This window comes from Thermobia domestica, chromosome 5 (assembly GCF_964235325.1).
Source record: "Thermobia domestica chromosome 5, izTheDome1.hap1.1, whole genome shotgun sequence".
NCBI classification, from domain to species: Eukaryota; Metazoa; Arthropoda; class Insecta; order Zygentoma; family Lepismatidae; genus Thermobia; species Thermobia domestica.
In genome coordinates, this window is record NC_137458.1 from 174,964,229 (window position 1) to 174,982,346 (window position 18,118).

General features: G+C 36.5%; 1 protein-coding gene across 1 annotated transcript in view; it reads right to left on the reverse strand.

The window, feature by feature from the left end:
• LOC145686289 (uncharacterized) overlaps window positions 1–10,206 on the reverse strand; it is a 310,924-nt gene extending 300,718 nt beyond the window's left edge. Inside the window, exon 1 of the mRNA XM_081759425.1 lies at window positions 10,005–10,206. Within this exon, the coding sequence (XP_081615551.1) occupies window positions 10,005–10,039 (35 nt within the window). The 5' untranslated portion in view covers window positions 10,040–10,206. The remainder of the gene's footprint in view (window positions 1–10,004) is intronic.
• Between the last annotated feature and the right edge of the window lie 7,912 nt (window positions 10,207–18,118).

Below are 18,118 nucleotides of genomic sequence, written 5' to 3' on the forward strand. Positions count from 1 at the left end.
ATAGAGGGTACGTAACGTTCATTTACTCTAGTGGCGCGTGTGCCTATCCATGCTATTGCCTGCTGCTCTTCCCGCGAATGTTTAGTAACTTTCCTTCCTTGTCAAATACTTAATTTCTGAAGTCGAGTTTTTAGAAATCACGTTTTGGGACACTTACTTCTGTGTAATTGTTGCCGATTTCCTCATAATAGTGCTGTAAACACACGATATTCAGTGAATACCACTCCTGCGATGTGAAGCACGAACTATAACCATACACGACACACGACTCAAATCACTGTTACCAGGTTAGTATATTTCCTATTACTATATTTCTTAACTCCTATATATATATATATATAGGATGTTCTAAAAATGACGCACCAAGGACCACAGAGCACTATACTACAGGCTAAAGTAAAGTGAAAATGATGTTATATGATGATTTGCCCTCCGGGGCCTCCTTCAGCCGCTATGGGGAATCAGAATTTCACAATGTGGCAAAGTCGCATATAACTTTGAACCATTAGCATTATTCTACGAATCTATCAAGCAGTTACATCGATTGCTACACTAATAAGTCATGCTAATGTCAATCAATATCGACTTCAGCTACCATCAGGGAAGAATTGATGTAACTATTTGATAAATTGGTAGAGTTACTCTATGGTTCATTATGTGCTGCGTTACCACATAGTGCAATTCGCGTCTCCAGACGAGGATCCGAATAGTATACAAATATATTTTTGCTTTATTTTGACTTGTAGAATACTGCTCTGTAGCCTGTGGGGGCCATTTTTAGAACACCTTATATATATATATATAGCGCTCACCCTGCTGGCCTAGTAGTTATACACATTTCCCTTGAAATCGTTTTTCAGTTTGCAAAATGTTCTGGTGAAAATACTCACCTGTTCATTGTTTATGGGAGCTAATTTTTCAGAAAAATAACTCAAATGAAAATGCAGACAGTGAATGAATTTTAAAATACATATTTCACCCTTATACCTCGTAAGTTTTCAAGAAGGTTCTGTACCAGTGTTTCATAGTTTTCTTTTCTTACAAATAAATCTGTCGATGTCGAAATCTACGAAGTTTCTTGACCAAACTTGTTACAGAAGTATGGAATATCAAGAAATGAACGTGAACAAAATTTAAAGTGCTTCCGTCCATAAAAACGGCTGCAGTGGCCAAAATCCTGATTGATCAAAATACTAGGTACTGTAAGTCGTAACAATGTGGTTCAACTTTGAAAATTTCAATTTATTTGTAAAAATGGGCTAAAGGGATGACAAACGAAAACACATTAACCGACACTGGGAGGAAGTAGACATCTATTTGAGGGTATGTTTATCAGGGCCGCCATCTTGAAGTCGCCCATCTTGTATTTCGCTCGACTTTTTTTTTTTTTTAAAAATAGAAGGGCATTGATATGAATCCGTTGAATCAAATATTTCTTAACAACTGTATCTTTTTGAAAATAGTTCGTCAGAAAACCTAATGTACGCTAATGAGGGCATCGTAGGTAGCTACTTAAAAAGATATAATCAGCTTGAAATCGTTATCGACTGCAGAGAAAATGAAATGATGATGAGAAAATGTCAAACTTTAAGGAACTGATGGAAGACGGATGGCATATTATCCACTGAATTATTCAAATTAGAAGACAAACCTTCATACCCAGCACCCTATTCAGTATACATTCAGTTTCCCTGACTTGAATTTTAAAAAATACATTCACGGGATTTTTCGCAGGATAGGGTGACGTTTGTACTCTGGTTTTGTATTTTTTAATGTAGCTATGATAAGAGAAAAATATGTGAAGAAGTAGCACTGAAGCTGATTTATTTGATACCATCTCGGTGTTCACGGTAGTATCACATGACAATCAGTAAGAACGCCAGGAACTTTTACTTAGAAGGAAAGGACATGAACCTGTCAACGGGACTTCCTAGTCAAACCTAGTCCATTTGATAAACATAAAGATATATTCATGCACAAAAAAATTAGGTGTCATGGACAGAATAGGTATGAGAGGAAATCGTGTATTGGTATACAAGCTTTTCCCTCATATCTATTCCGTCTATCAATACAAAACTTGATATACACATTTCTTATTCCCTATAATATATTTCGAGATACATTTGGATTGTGTACTTTTACCCGGGACCACTCCAGGGGAGTCCAAATTTGATGGGAGGGATTTCTGGAGGGAATTTTCCCGACATTCTCCTAATTTCTGTGTTTAAGTATGTTATGGGCACCAATATATAGCACTTCTGGAAAGCTTGTTTCATGCTGAAGAGAATGAACTATAAACCATGACTTTCCAATGAACAGTGTTGATGCAAATAGCTATTTCACTGCGAGCCTATGATTTTCTTTATACTAACATGGTCAATGGACCTCCGGGACTTACTCCGTTGTCCATGGCACCTAATTTTTTGTGCATGAACATATCTTTGTTATGTTTATCGAATGGACTAGGTTTGATTAGGAAGTCCCGTTGACAGGTTCATGTCTTTTCCCTGTTAATGTGCTGTTCAAAATAAAAGAGGGTGTGGACCTAGAATAATAATATACATTTTTACACAAACTCAAAGGAAACAATATTTTTACGACCAAGGGGGTGTAAGGAAATTTTGGCGAGTGTTAGGGGTGTTTGGGAGGTGAAGAATACTCCCTGAACATAATATTTATAACAGAAGTTGTAAACGAAAAAAAAAAAAAAAATTAAATTAAAAAGTAAAGAAACAGCATTAAATTCAGAAAATGTTTGCTTATATCCGGAAACTTAATACAAACTATTCATTTACTTGTTAGGGAGAGGCCATACCCTCCCTTCTGGAGTCCATGAATGTACTTGTATTGCAGTATCTTGGTGTGTGTACTTGACAACCGAAAGTAATAGAGCCATCTTAACGAAACCATAGCCGGGGGCTCCACGAGCAAAACAGCATGTATTAATTATATGTATTAGGAGCAACATTTTGTCATGCTGTTAAAATGGCACTGGAGAGTAGATTAGACTAGACAGTAGACAGCACTAGCGCGGGGCCCGATTGGGAGCAATCGGTCCAATCGGCTTAAGGCCGGCCCTGGGTTCAAACATACTTATAGAATTGAGTTAAGAGTTCAGTGGATGGACGAGAGGAGTAACTTTAATAATAATATAGTAAAACTGATATAAGTGTTTGTGTAACTTCAAACACATAGTAAATACATATTACTATCTGCGACAGAAATAAAACTTAAAGACAGCGGAAAATATACCAAAAGAATCATTTGTTCAAAATTCTTTATTTTTTACATTTACAAACTACGATATCCATAAGTTTCGGAAGCCTTATATAACATCTATGTCCATTCGTACGTACGTTTGTCTGTCTGTCGACCGGTATCAGAGCAAAAACGTTAAGAGGTATCGATAAGTTTTTATTTTATAATTTTGCAATTGATTTCGCGACTCGAGAATGTGTTCTCTCTCTTCCGTTAACCTCCTATTCAAAGTGGAAATGGCAGAAATCAACAACTTCTGGTTTCAATGTTTATCGCCACAGAACAAAAACGGCAATAGACAGCGGCAAATGGTTCTTTGCAATCTATTCAATATCTCAAAAATATGTTCCAGTTTCTCAGGTAACCCTTTTTTCAAGCCGGAAATGGAAAAAATAAAAATCGTGTCTTGTTTTAATAATGATCCCCACAGAAAGAGGGAAATAGATAGAAACAAGCAGCTTTTAACAATAGGTTCATCGTATCGACAACAACAATAATCACTCACAACACTCCACACAAACTGGAAGTAGTTGAAATTTACTAGTACTTCCGGTTCCAATATTGATTTCTATAGAGTATAAATGGTGTTAAATGTTCTGTCACGTCACTACATCATTCCCTTATTTACTTACTAACTATTCCCAATGAACAGGCTCCTGTTGCTAACTAGACTCTATATATTTACTTCGCAACACACAATACTTAATCACTTAATACCACTTTTCTCCGAAACATAATCACAATTTCTAATTATTTTTTGTAAATTCTTTCTCTTCTTTTTGGAAAAAGGTATGTGCACAAAACTAGAACTCATTCCACCAACATCCTCCTCCCCTTCAAGAAGACAATTATTGTTCGTATCTCTATCAGGAGGAGTTCGTATACTTTGTGATCTTCTTCCGAATCTTTGACAAATTGCCTCCCTCTGTTGCTTTATACCTTCATTGTTTTTGACTTTTATGAATTAACATACGTTCTCTCTCTGCTTGTATCTGATAATCTCTACTTCTCCAAGAACTGTATTCTTGGATTTGTGACTTGGTGGATCTCACCCCCCCCCCCCTTATTATCTGAGTCTCTTATTGCTTCATTTCTACCTGATGTCTGAACTCTTCTGATAGACCCGTTTACTCGTACCTCCAAAACATTATTACGTTTGTTTCGTATGAAATAAGCCTTAATAAATGTTGGCAAGTCAGCCCTATCTATTTCTCACCCATAAAATTGTTCCTTTTTTCAAGCTTAGTCCTCTGCGCTGTGGATAGTCTTGCTTTTTAGCCTTACTGGCAAATACTGTTGAAGGAACACTGTACCAAGTGTGAGGCTTTAAAGAATACATAACTGAATCGGGCAAGCTATTGGTGACTTTAACAGGAGTGTGAGGAGAACATAATTAATTCCAGTTAACCAATTAACCACACAAACTGGTGACTCGACACCCATTTTATAAATATATTTTCGTTATGAATTTTTTAAAGGTCTGTACCGCTCACTCAGCACTGTGTTTCCAAACTTTAATCCAGTGAATAAAGGTATATATCATAAAAGGAAACCGAATGTGACAGTGATCAACATGTATTCTATCAAATGTTCTGTCCAAATTAGGCCAAGAGCAACAGTTAGTTTTGGATGGGTTATTAGCCATTGCCAAAACAAACTTCACAATTCTTAGGATAGGCTAACTATGTAATTCATCATTCATGTCAGGTCACGATACTTCATTATTCGTCAATTTGAATCTGGCAAAGATCCCCAGGTGATCCCTATGTAACCTCTCCTTATAGGAAACTCAATCTTCTAGGGAGTACGATCGTTCCTTTCCAAAATAAGCAATCATTACTCAACTCCAGTTGAAATTATCTTCTACACATCTCCTGGTATTCCTTGAAGTCAAAACAAGATCGTAATCTAAGCCAGTCATGTAAAATCCACTAACTTTTCCTATCATGTGATCCTTCTTAGACTGCTCTTCTATCTCTGTTTTATCTAAATTAGTAAACAAAATCTCACTTAAGTACTCGGGGACTATTAGTTCCTCCTCTGTTGTTAAATCTAAGGGAAATACGCACAAAAAAAAATCATCTACCTTTACAGACTTGTTATAAACAAAGTCATAACTGGCTAAAATAAGAAACCATCTTTAACGTAGTGTATACTTCACTGATTGTGAATCCGTTATAATTCTAAAGTTTCTACCGAATAAAAACTTAGGGAATCTTCGAACAGCCAATACCACCGCTAAAGCCTCCCTTTCAAATTAAGAGTACTTTTTCTCTACTTCAGACAGGGTAGCTGAAGCACGTGCGTGTTGAAATCAGTGAATCTATTTAATACTTGCACTGTTCTTTGATAACAATTCTCAACTAAATTTCCCCGAATTAGCACATCACCTAGATAACATGCCACCCCTCCAAAATCTTTTATAACGTAGTCCCTGAACTTTTGAAAAAACTGAACACAAAAGGCAGCCTGTTTTGTAAATACAACCACCACAGTCTGTTTATCACTAAATATTTCTCTGAGATCCTTACGCAAAGCTATTCCCTTTTGATCTTCCTCTTTTATTTTCCACTTTTGCCTGTTTTTGGTATTTTAAGACTGTTTCATTCCGCAGCCTAGTCAATTAGATAGCAGATTAGCTGTAAATCCTAGAACTAGGTTTGTGAACTCTCTTCCCCGAACTTCCTCTTGACGTTATTAAGCTTCTGAGCCGCCATTCCCTACCTGCATAATACGATTACTGACCAATTTTTGAACATACTACGGCAGTAAAAGTTATCAGCTGACTAAAGTGATTTTTTTATAAGTAATTTGTAAACTATAAAGATACTTTTGAACTCTATTGTTGTATTTTCAATATATTTTAAAAATTATTATGTTTATTGCTAATATTTTTTCAAACTTTGGCCTCCTTGTGGCGGTAAAACATACTAACCGATTTCGTTCAAATTTTGTCAATTCATTACGTAAACCAAGTTGCAACTTCTGCGTCCTATTCAGATTAGATTTTCGCACTTCCGATTTTTTCGACCCACTCTTAGATACGTACAAACGCATAGAAGGCGTAAGAAAGGGAGTTACTTTGCAGCAGACTTAAGAAATTTAAGAAAATCGCATGTAACTTCCAAACGTAATGATTTAGAACACTGTATTTTAAACATATAATAGCTAGATATACAAGGAAAACATTCGTGCAAGTGCATTAGTAAACATTAAGTATAACCATAGTTATTGAAATATAAACTTTGGTGCAAAGTTACCTCATAAGTGGGGATATTTTAGACAACATACGAACATAATATATCTGTGTAATGTTTTCCCTTTAGTATTTATACATTTCAATTCCTACACAAAACTACATTATTGTGCCGGATATTAGAATAATGGTACCGGTATCAGTACTTAGTATGAATTATCGATATTTGTAAAGAAAATTATGTATTTTTGGTACGACACAGGAACCACATTCTGATAGTTTAGCATATACCCCAAAAAAATGCAAGTTCAGGAACAGAAAAAGAATCCTCATTAACTGATTTGCCTTGGTTACTCTTTATGTTCAAGAATATCACCCCAAACGTAATTAGTGAAGTATTTACGGGATTTGGGGCTTTCAGGCTGAAGCCTACCCAAATTGGATGATTTATTTTTGAAAAAAAAAAAAAAAAAAAAAGGTAATGTTAGTCATTCCTATGCATGTAAGCTTCAAGCCTCCCGAAAAGTCTAGTGATTTCTAAATAAAAATAAATAAATAAATAAAAAAGCATTTCCGAGTGAAGCCCTTTCAAACTATTTTTCTGAATCCGCCACTGTTTTTAATTTATTTTCCAACAAGAAATCCATTCCGGCATCTACCTAAATAAGAAATTTACCTAAAATTAGAAGCCAGGTGGTACCAGCAGTAGTAATTTCCTATCTAAGGGGTTATTTTGGACCGGTGCAAAGTAACACCGATTAGGTAGAGGCTGAAACCGCCTTCTCCCAGTTTTATTTATGCCTTTAAAACTTTTCACACTTCAATTTCAACTATTGCTTTAAAGTCCCATTATACACTGTAGTATTCTACGAAACTGACTTAACTTTGACGGAAATTCTTGTACGTGATATCTTTGAAATTTTGTCGGCCTTTACAGTGACTGCTTTTCATGCCTCTACAACAACAAACCATCCCAGTAATTACAGGGTGCGGCACGTAAAACCGGCCCGTCGTAATATTCTGGTATATTGTATTTGGCAACACTTAAATAATCTACCTTCCTACCAAGAGATGGCGTGTCGAGGTCGGGTCGACTTACGTGACCTGCAGCAGTCACGTGCAGCCGCAGCCAGTGAAACTTGTCGAAACCAGTTGAGAAAAAGGCCTCGTTGTGTTAAGCCGGGTGAGTGTCAGTGTGTGATAATGCCGTATTCGATACCCGAGCGTGTTGCCATTGTTGAAGGGTTCATTCTCACTGGATCTTTTGTGAAAACAAAGAATTTGTTCCGGGAGAAATTTCCAGGACGTTCTGTGCCAGCAAAAAGCACCATTCAGGAATTGATTGAAAAATGGCGGCGTACAGGATCGGTTCAAAATGCTCCCAGGAACAGACGACCATCTGTCTGCACACCTGAATTAAAGATGCAGGTGGAGGAGATAATGACAAGAAGTCCTCGAAAGTCAACCAGGAGATTGAGTCAACAGGTTCATGCGAGTGAGAGAAGTTGCAGACGTGTTTTAAGGGGACTGAAGTTAAAACCGTACCGGATAAGTGTTGTGCAAGAACTGAAGGAGCCTGACCTGCAGAAGAGGGTGCATTTCTGTTCATGGCTGTTGAGCAATGTTGCCAGTGGTTTCTTGGATCCACTAATGCTCATCATGAGTGACGAGGCGTGGTTCCACCTGTCTGGGTACGTAAATTCCCAAAACAACCGGTATTGGTCGACAGAAAATACACACGCAATCCACCAGGTACCCTTGCATGATGAGAAGATTGGTGTTTGGTGTGCCATTTACGCCACACGCGTTATTGGGACCATATTCTTTGAGACGACAGTGAACAGTGACGTGTATATGGGAAGGAGTTTTATACACACTTGACCGAAGAGGAGCGTCAGTTATGTTACTTTCAGCAGGACGGTGCAACATGCCACACATTAGCTGCATCATTGTCCCTTGTGCATGAGATGTTTACACCAGAGAGGACAATCAGCAAAGGCTTGTGGCCTCCTCGGTCACCAGACTTGTCCACGTGTGACTTTTACTTATGGGGACTGTTAAAGGGAAGAGTATACGAAACAAATCCACACACAATTGAAGAACTCAAGACCAGGATCCAGGATGTCACCAATAGCATTACAACACAAGAACTGACAAGGGTATATATGAATCTCCTCAATCGTGCTCACATGTGTGTTGAAGTGGGCGGAGGACACTTTCAGCACCTGCTGTGAAGGTTGCTGTGAAGGTGAGTAGTCATATTCAATACATTACATTTCATTTATGTGTTGTAGTTAATCATATTCAATACATTACATTTCATTTTATGTGTTCACTTTACGGGCCGGTTTTACGTGCCGCACCCTGTAGAACTGAAGTTAACCGCCAATATTATAGCCAAAATGCAGTTGGATGTTGTATCTTTTCAGTGGGAGTTGAAACTCTCTTTACAGTTCATGGTTTTACCAACAGCGGACTGTGCAACATTTTTCATATTTTGTGCAAAGTCTTACGGTATGTGAAGTAGTGCTGTAAAAATTATTCGAATTTTAACAGCAATAGTCTCAAGGAGCGTCAAGTGACCTCAATACATGCAATGTCTCCTCCTATTACAATTTCTGGTGACGTGAGAGGTTTTTTTTTTTTTTTTTTTTTTTTTTTTTTTTTTTTTTTTTGTATGTTGTGAGGAAACTGATGCTAACGGTGCAACTCGTAATCTGGTTCGAAAAAGACGTGTATAGTCGTAGAAATAGCAATTGTGGTCAAAAACATTTATAATCCATGCAAACAGCCGGATAATGTGAATCCGCTCTTAGCGGATTTTTGTCCGGTTCTTTTTCTCAATATGTCCCAAGAATTTGTGAAAGATTTTATGCAGTTTCCTGCAGGGGTGCCCATCCCCCCCAAAGCTGATGGCGCACTCCCCCCAAAATTAATAATCTCTTCCCCCCTTAAAACTCAAGTCCTCTAAAAACAATTGCCCAGTGTAGCAGTAGTTTTAATAGTACTAGTAATTGTTATTTTGTTGTTTTTATTTCCTGTAGTAGTATTATAGAATGCTTGTAGTAGTAGTAGGGGCAGTAGTAATTATACGACAGCAATATTACTTATTCGACATTAGAGTAAAATTCTTCCCCAATTTTTTATTCCCTCCAATTTTTTTTCTGGATGGCACAACTTGCGCCATTTATCCCTCCTGTGAGCGGCCCTTCTCTCTTAAAACGAACCAACCTTTCCTTTCATACGGCTACTTGCGCGGTACTTTATTCATCGAGTATCGAAGCAGGGGGTACGGGGGTTCAGCCCGGAAAATTTTTGAAAATTAGCTTCTCAAAATCGTGTTTTAATGCTATTCCGAGAGTAAAATTGCTAGTTCGAAAGTAGAGTAAAATCGCCCCCAAAATTTTTCTCAATGGCGCAACTTGCGCCATACATCCCCCCTGTGGGCGGCCCTGGTTTCCTGAAAGTCTAATTTCTCCCTTATTCACATAACTTAATGTTTAACTTTCCTACTGAGAGACTAAATTTGTATGTATCCGCTCCAACTTACCTAAATTTTTGTGAGTTTTCCAAAGAATAATTCATTCTTCTGCCCTTCACAGATTCTTGCAGACATTCAACCCACAACTACTCTTATATCGCGTTCCATTGCATTCTGCTGTCACAAGTCATTTCTTGCATAATGGCTTTTTGAATTGTCTTTACCGAGTAATAAAATTGTTTACGCGCTTCCTGTAATACGCAGACCCTTGATCCTGTTGTCACTATGTATGACACACTGGCAGCAGCATTAGATTTGACGTAGAAAGACCAAGGCCAGAAAACAGTTGTAAGGTACAAAGAACATGTGTTTTTAATTCCATTTCCTGCATTGCTCGAAGTTCAATGCTAAGTACACGAAATAATTCCAGATTCAACAGAGATATAATTAATGTTACAGCTATACCAACATCGAAAGAAAGCAAAAGATAAAAGGAACATAAATATATATGTAACAACAGTTAGCTATGATTGTATTTTATACTATATTCTTAATTGAATCAAGAAAGAGGAAGAAGCATGGAAGATTTGTTTCAATGGACTTTAAATTTTCAATTTAAAAAATTTATATCAACTGTCAATGGATATCACGTTCATATACTAACTTGTGTACATGACATTCGACATCTTATTTTTTCTTTTTCTAAGATAGTCTCAATTTTAATTTATTCATAATTCATAGAAAGCAATTCTTTGCTCCCAAATCCCAATTAGTGTATGGTCCTGGGTTTGAATTCTGGTGGGAGAGTATTAACATTTAATTTCACAATTATTTATTTTCATTATTCATCAGTTTCCTTTAACCTAAAAGACTTAAGAGCCTGACATACTAGAAATAATACAAAATTTACCATTTTTCTTCTGCTTGTTTATTCATAAGTGAAAGGAAATGAAATTAAATTTTTGAGTTTTACGTCTCACGTTTATGCCGGTTAGGCTAAAGGAGACGGTGGTGATGAGAGATGAATGAAATGGTGGAATGAAGAAAGTGGGAGGAAACGGGAGAACCCCGAGAAAATCCACGCACACGGTGTTTGTCCACCACAAGGTTCACTTGGCGGGAGCAGGGTTTGAACCCGGGACCCCAAGCACCAGAGGTGAACGCTCTACCACTGAGCCACCGCGGCCCCCCTCATAAGTGAAAGGATATAATAAAATGTAGCTTACCACAATCATAGATAATACTGTAGAAAGGCAGCAAGGGACAACTACAATGACAATATAGAAACTAAAGATAGAAATGAGTGTTTAATGAGCGAATTGATTTTGAGGAAGATGGAAAGAATACATTGAGGAGCCGGATGACAGCAAGAATAAACTGTACGTTTTAGACATTAAAACGGAAAACGAAGTAAACGAGGATGGTTTATTGGACAAGCTCAAAAACATACAGCGAAATAAAGAACAAAAAGGCAGATCATATACCTTAATACAGAAGAATGAAAATAAAAAAAATTGATATTCGCGATCAAATCAAGTGTCATCGTAAGAGTTCTTTCAGAAAGTTAAGATTTTGTTAGCTAAAAAATCGAAATATATGAGGACTATAAAACTACACTGCTGCAAATGCGTTTAAGAACACTGAGCAGGAATTCACCGGTAGGAATGCAAAGGTGTAGAAATTACCTAAGAACCATGGCAAGTAGTCTACCAGTGATGGAAGAAAATTATGACATGAATTGTGTTGCTAAAGGTAGAAAGAGCGGATACCATTATTAAAGTAGATTCCAGTTTACTCATAATTTTGACGTAACTTTAGTTGGGGGTCTACTAGCATTCTAATCGTCTCCGCGCCCCCCCCCCCCCCAATTTTAACATGCCAGAGATGCCCCTGCTACCTACACACTTTCATTCGGTGACACCCGAATCACGTTCAATATAATCACCATGCAAAGCAATGCATTTAGACCAGCACAGCTACCACACTATAAACGCATGTTCGAACTCACATTTTGGACATACGCTTTAAAACTGCCTCTTAAGCCTTCACAGGTAACTTAGAGTTTGGACAAGAGTCCCTTGAAATCCATTTTAGCCTGTGACTATAGAAAGTCATTAGAAACCAAATCTGGACTATGTGGGAGGAACATCTTATTTCTTCTTGGAGAGAAATGCAACATGAGCATGCCCATTCCTTCGATTGTCGAGTATAGTGTACTGCCACAGGTCTCGGGAAACCAGACCGTGAATGCAGATTACAATCTCTCTTCTTCGAAGTACGGTACCTCATGAAAGATTACCTCCCCAAGAAGTGCAGGCCTCGTGTAAGGCAATGCAAACTTAATTACGACAACGGATGCGATAGTTTACATACAAATTGGGTAAGATTTTTACTTCGAACAATAACAGTAGTAAATTTGTCGATTATGAAGAGTAATGTTTTATGACCAACATACCTAATAACTGACAACTGAATCCTGTCTTTTTTTTTTTTTTTTTTTTGGTTCCTATGCCTGGAAATCACACCGCTCAACATACTGAGACTAAATTTTCTTCCTACACTAAAATGCAAGGATAATTTACTGCAGAAATTAGAATATCTCAATACTCTCGAAAAATCCTCTATTAAGTTTATATTTCATAAATAAATATTCAATTTACAATTAAGGTAACACTGCTCAATTCGTTTTGTCTCACAATTCGAACGACTTACTAGAAAAATCTAATTATTTTTTGGATATTTCAAACAATGTTATTAACTTAGGATATGACATAGCCGATTTCTTTCTCAAGTTCCTTGTTTCAGAAAATACGTATTGTTCGTATTTTAATTATAAGGGTTTTAATAATAAATGGAGCAAGATAATTTAAGAAATAGGATTGAGAAAATTTAGTATGATGACCCGTACCTTTTATTGATAATAATTAGTAACTTGCAGTAATTTCTTACTAAGTATGTAACTTCTGAAATTAATAAGGTTAGCTTTGGTCCATTTGAATATAAATTTTTAGTAAATAATTGTACTACCTATAAGTGTAAAAATGAAATCTATGTTGTCTATTACATTACGAAAAAGATTACACCGTTTGAAATTATATACAGAATATTAGTTGTTCTCCAAGCCTTCACTAGCCAGTAGTCAGTCAAAACTGACTTCACGCTGACATCTCCTCTTCGCGCTAGGTAGAAGGCAGCGCAGACAGTGACATAACTAAGGAGCAGGGGAAACGGGGCTTGTGCTCCTGGCGCCAGATTGGTGAGGGCGCTAAACTGGGCAAATATTTATTTTCACTATAAGGCAAGGAAAGGAGTTTTAGCAAATTAAAAATCATAAAACCTCAGAAACTTAACAGGATAACAACGACTCACCAACCTTGGGATCATATCCATAGAGCATACGCTAGCAAAGTTATTTTTCAGGACATTGTAAAAACCTTTCCAGCCAAAAGAACCCGCAACATTAAATTTTAGTTCCAGCTTTTTGTGTTTTCATTTAATTTAGGCTACATCGATTTAACAGTTTTGCAAAATGTCCGAGTATAGTACTTGAGACAACAGCTTGACTGTTTGTCATAACTAAATATTCTATTCCAAAGCAACAGATTATTGATTCACTCTACAGATAAGCACATTCCGTATAATTCCTAAAACTTTGCGATTTGCAGTTGTTATTATGATAAAAGTACTCCCTGACATGCTACTCTCCGATTATTTGGCAATCAAATACTAATTAGTTTGGTGTTTTATCTTGTACTAAAAGTTAAATTATGTCCTGCAATTTTGAAATCAAGTTTTACCACCTGAAGAAAAAATGGAATATGAGAATTGTGATGCCAATATCAGGTGTGCTCGGGGAGAATTTTAGATTTGGTTGGTCAGGCGCGCTAAGGCGAATTCTTGCCCCGGGAGACAACTAGTTTAGTTGCGTCGCTGAGCGCAGGTAGGACAAACAACCTGATTTGTCACATTCCTTCGTCGGTGCCAGTATATATATATATTACGGTAAGGGCTAAATTTTGTAGTAGTGCCCCACAGTGAATCCAACTTTGGGCTACATCTATTAAAAGTACGCACTATGAGCACTATGAAAAAGTACGCACGGGTAATATGCTCACTAACTATGAGCAAAATACAGGACTACTATCAAACTAATCCATTACTTTAAGATATAACTTAATGATTAAATATTGAATACAGATTACTTCAACAAATGTTTTCAAAACCTCAACATACATTCTCGCTTCTAATGTTATAAAATTATATATCTAATATATCCAATTACAATAAACTTAATTATTTTCCTCTGTAATCACTGCTTTAGAATGAATCTTTCTGTTTCATACAAATATGTATCAGTTTCTTCTATATTATACCCTGATACACCTTCTGATATACAACTGCAAACTGTTAATTGTTACTTCATTATATTTAGTAATAAATAATTTATTTAAAATCAAGTTTATCTATCGAGTAACCATCATTCCACGACAGCCTACAATTCCTATACATTGTAAGATACTCATCTTCATAATAGGTAGTCTGCCATTATCAACAGGTAAGTTGAACTGAGAAGCTTCCATGCTCCCAGCTAACATCGTCTTCACGTATGATTCTTCTGTTTTAATACCGTCCATCAACGATAGCCTCTTTCGCTTCTCCCTCTTTTTTCTACCACCATCCCCTCTAGCTTCTTCTCAGTCAATGTTCCAACTAGTTTTTCTTTTCAATTATATCTAAAATTCTTTTCTCCCCCACTATTTCTAACACTTTCTTATTCACTTTCCCTTCGACCCAGCCATAGGCATGCCCACCAAAAATTTTCTGGGGGGACAGTACATTTCACTCAAAATTGTGGGCCAAATTTAAAGAAAGGCTGATGTCATTGCACCCCAGCCCTTAATTTTCAAAATGTCACATAACATGAATTAAAGTGCCGCAATTTAGGATAGATAAATCCTATCAATGGTGATAACAGGTTCTATTCCAGCGGCACAAAAAAATCATATTTATGGTATGCTCGCTCGGCAATACTATGTAAATTAGATATGAAACTTTGGTATAGAAAGAAATCAACCTAGATACTAACCTATATGAGGGGACCTGTGTTCTAGAACCTTTCTCGTAGATCCTTCTTCAAAAAGCCGCAAAAGCTCAGTTGCTGATCCCTGAAGATGTATTGACAATTCCGTCAGTCTTCATCTTTTCCAACGTAGAGAGAATTTCTTCATAATGTTAAACAACTCCCGTTATTAGACTAACAGTAAGTCTAAAATTCACCTAGTGGGACACAAAGATTTAATGTTTACAATGTTTAAGACGAGATCACAAGCATTAGCCTCGATTAGACTAGACAATCGTGACCTCACTGAAAGTGACTGCGAAAACAGTACCCACTGCAAAGAGTTTCTCACTACTTCTGACGCACTACAGGTACCCTTAATCACAAGATTAGTACTGTGAGCTCCACAATGTACGTACAAGGCAAGAAGTTGCTGTTTACATATAATAGATGGAACACTAATTCCAGAGCCATCATAAACTTGTCCACTGAGTTGAGCAATGGATAGCTGGAGTCTCACCATCTCATCCAGAATAACTGAAGTTATAAACTCACCAGTAGTTTGTTGATAAACTGTAGAACACAAGAAAACTTTCATTAGAACAGAGATCTTCATCAACTCACCTGGCACACATACTTAATTGTTCTTCGCCATTCACATCACGGGAACCATCAGACACGATCGAGAACAGAGGAGGGTTTTGAGATCTGATTTCGTTACATATATGAAACGCAATTTCTTGGCCCATGATTTCGAGATTTCGTTCTGGATTTTAACATCCATGGAATTACATCTCTTTATGTTTCCCTTTATCCGGCTCTTCAATTGTGGAAAATCTTCAGAGCAAAGACTCATCAACTGAAATAAATTCCTGAACCGGGAGTCATGTCCTCTAAATGCGAGTCCTTGTCTTGCAAGATAACGTATACTTGAGATTACATTTTATCCAGGAATTTCCTGGCTTTCAGTTGTTCATCTAAAATTTGCCTGTTTAGTTGGTTTTCTATTGAATTTTTTCTCTGCGTGTAGGGCAGTACAGCAAGTTTATGGCATTCTGAAGTTTCGTGTATATTTAATTTCTCTTTAGCCTTCTTCCAGTTGCAAAATCCTACAGTAGAGAAAGCGTCTTTCATGGTTTTAGTAAGAACTTTCTTTTTTAAATGTTTTTCAAGATGTCCATACAGTAAAAACATAAAAGGAAGTTAATTTTGTTTGGATCGATGTGCACCCACGAAAGGAACCAAGTTGGCACAAATTTCAATGTTCGACCTTTCAGAGACTGTTGTGGAAAATTTGTAGGTAACACTAAAGTCTAATTGGGCTTTGAAAGGTTCGAAGGGTGGGGAAAATCTGAACCACTTGTTAGACGTGGAGATTGAAAGGTTTCTTCTATAGACATTGATGGTGATGGTGACCGATACAAGATTTGAATTTTCATTGTCAGTTTCAGGTTGTAATCCATCAGCAGAACTATCATTTGAATTAATTTTTCTCTTCTTTTCTTCAACAATGGCACTGCTTTGGCCCACGTGCTGTCTTCTTTTCTTTTTCTTATGACAAATTGACCCATTTCAAACAAACAAAAAACATTAAACAGAAACAAGAGATGAAAAACTTCATATCAACGTTATATTCACAGTAACACACAAACACAGCTTTCTTAATAACTTTACTCTTGGAAAAAACACCTGCAAAACATGTCCTTTCAAAAACAGTGGCGCACTTGCGCACAGCCCAATTGACGAAGTTCAACAATACATTAGAAAGAACACGCAGAGAGACCTACGTTACCTGCACACGAAGAAAAAGGTCTTTTTAGGCAGGTTTTGAGTTATATTTCCGAAGCTAAACAGTGTTGTAAGTCTTCCATCAATTGTCCAGGTTGGCTCAATAAATGGTGGTATTTTTACACGAAGCCGATACAGCAAGAGTCGGTATATTAAATTAAAAAAAAAAAAAATCCACATTTTCTCTTTTCTCTTTGTAATGCTATAAGTGTGAAGGGAAAGGAATCTTTTTAGATACTTAGAAAGCGACATATATTTTTTTTCTTGCAGCTAGCGCTTTCTTGGAAGACTGAAGATAAAATCTCAAGGCAGAAATATTTGAAACTGAAAATGAAACTTTTGATAAGTACTAAGTCAAATCCGAAATATTTTTGCATTGGAACCAAGTTGTAAATCTTTCACAAAGCGGTAGCTATTCAAAATGAAAAGACACACTAAGAATTGCTTACTTTCAATTAGAATCTACTATTTTCATAAAGATACTAGCTCACACACACAATTAATTATAATATCAGTGATAGTCTATATAGTGTTCATTGGGCCAAACACTCCATACAATAAAGATTCATCTTACACTGGAGAAATAGTTGTTTCGTTTTTCATTATCATTTGATCATGAAACAAATGTGCGGTGTTGGGATGTATAACTCGTTGAGATATGATGCTTTAGTTTGTAAATTTTCAATACTTCCGCGTACTCCTAAAAACTGTAATAAAGAAATAATGTCCATTTTAAAAAAAAAAAATATTCAATTATAACAACAATTTTCACAAAATTTGCAATCGATCAGTGAAAACGGCATCTTTCCAGAGTTTGTAGTTTCCGAGATATCATTGTTGAAAACTCGCCATAAACATATAAACTTTTCTTGACCACAAACATATAAACGTTTTTAATATATACATACTTCCAAATTTTCTTTTTGCTGCAAATGAATGTATGCACGCTTTATGGTAGTTTTCGACGTAGCTAATATAGTGTCGCTACTTTCTGTATTTTATTTATATATACATCCTGGCAATTGTTACAGAATTTCCTTCAATGAAACAAATTGAGAGGGTGAGCGCAACAGTGGTCTAACCCACATTAAAAAAAAAATGGAGAAAAATCAAGTTAAAGTTAAATACATGTGCTTTTTGTACAATATACCAAAAGCAACTACAAGTGGTTGAATGTGTCATACATTGTACACACACACACACACACACACATTATATATATATATATATATATATATATATATATATATTGTACAAAAAACCACGTGTGTTTAACTTGACTTTTCTCCATTTTTAAAAATATGGGTTAGACCACCGTTGCGCTCACCTCCTCAAT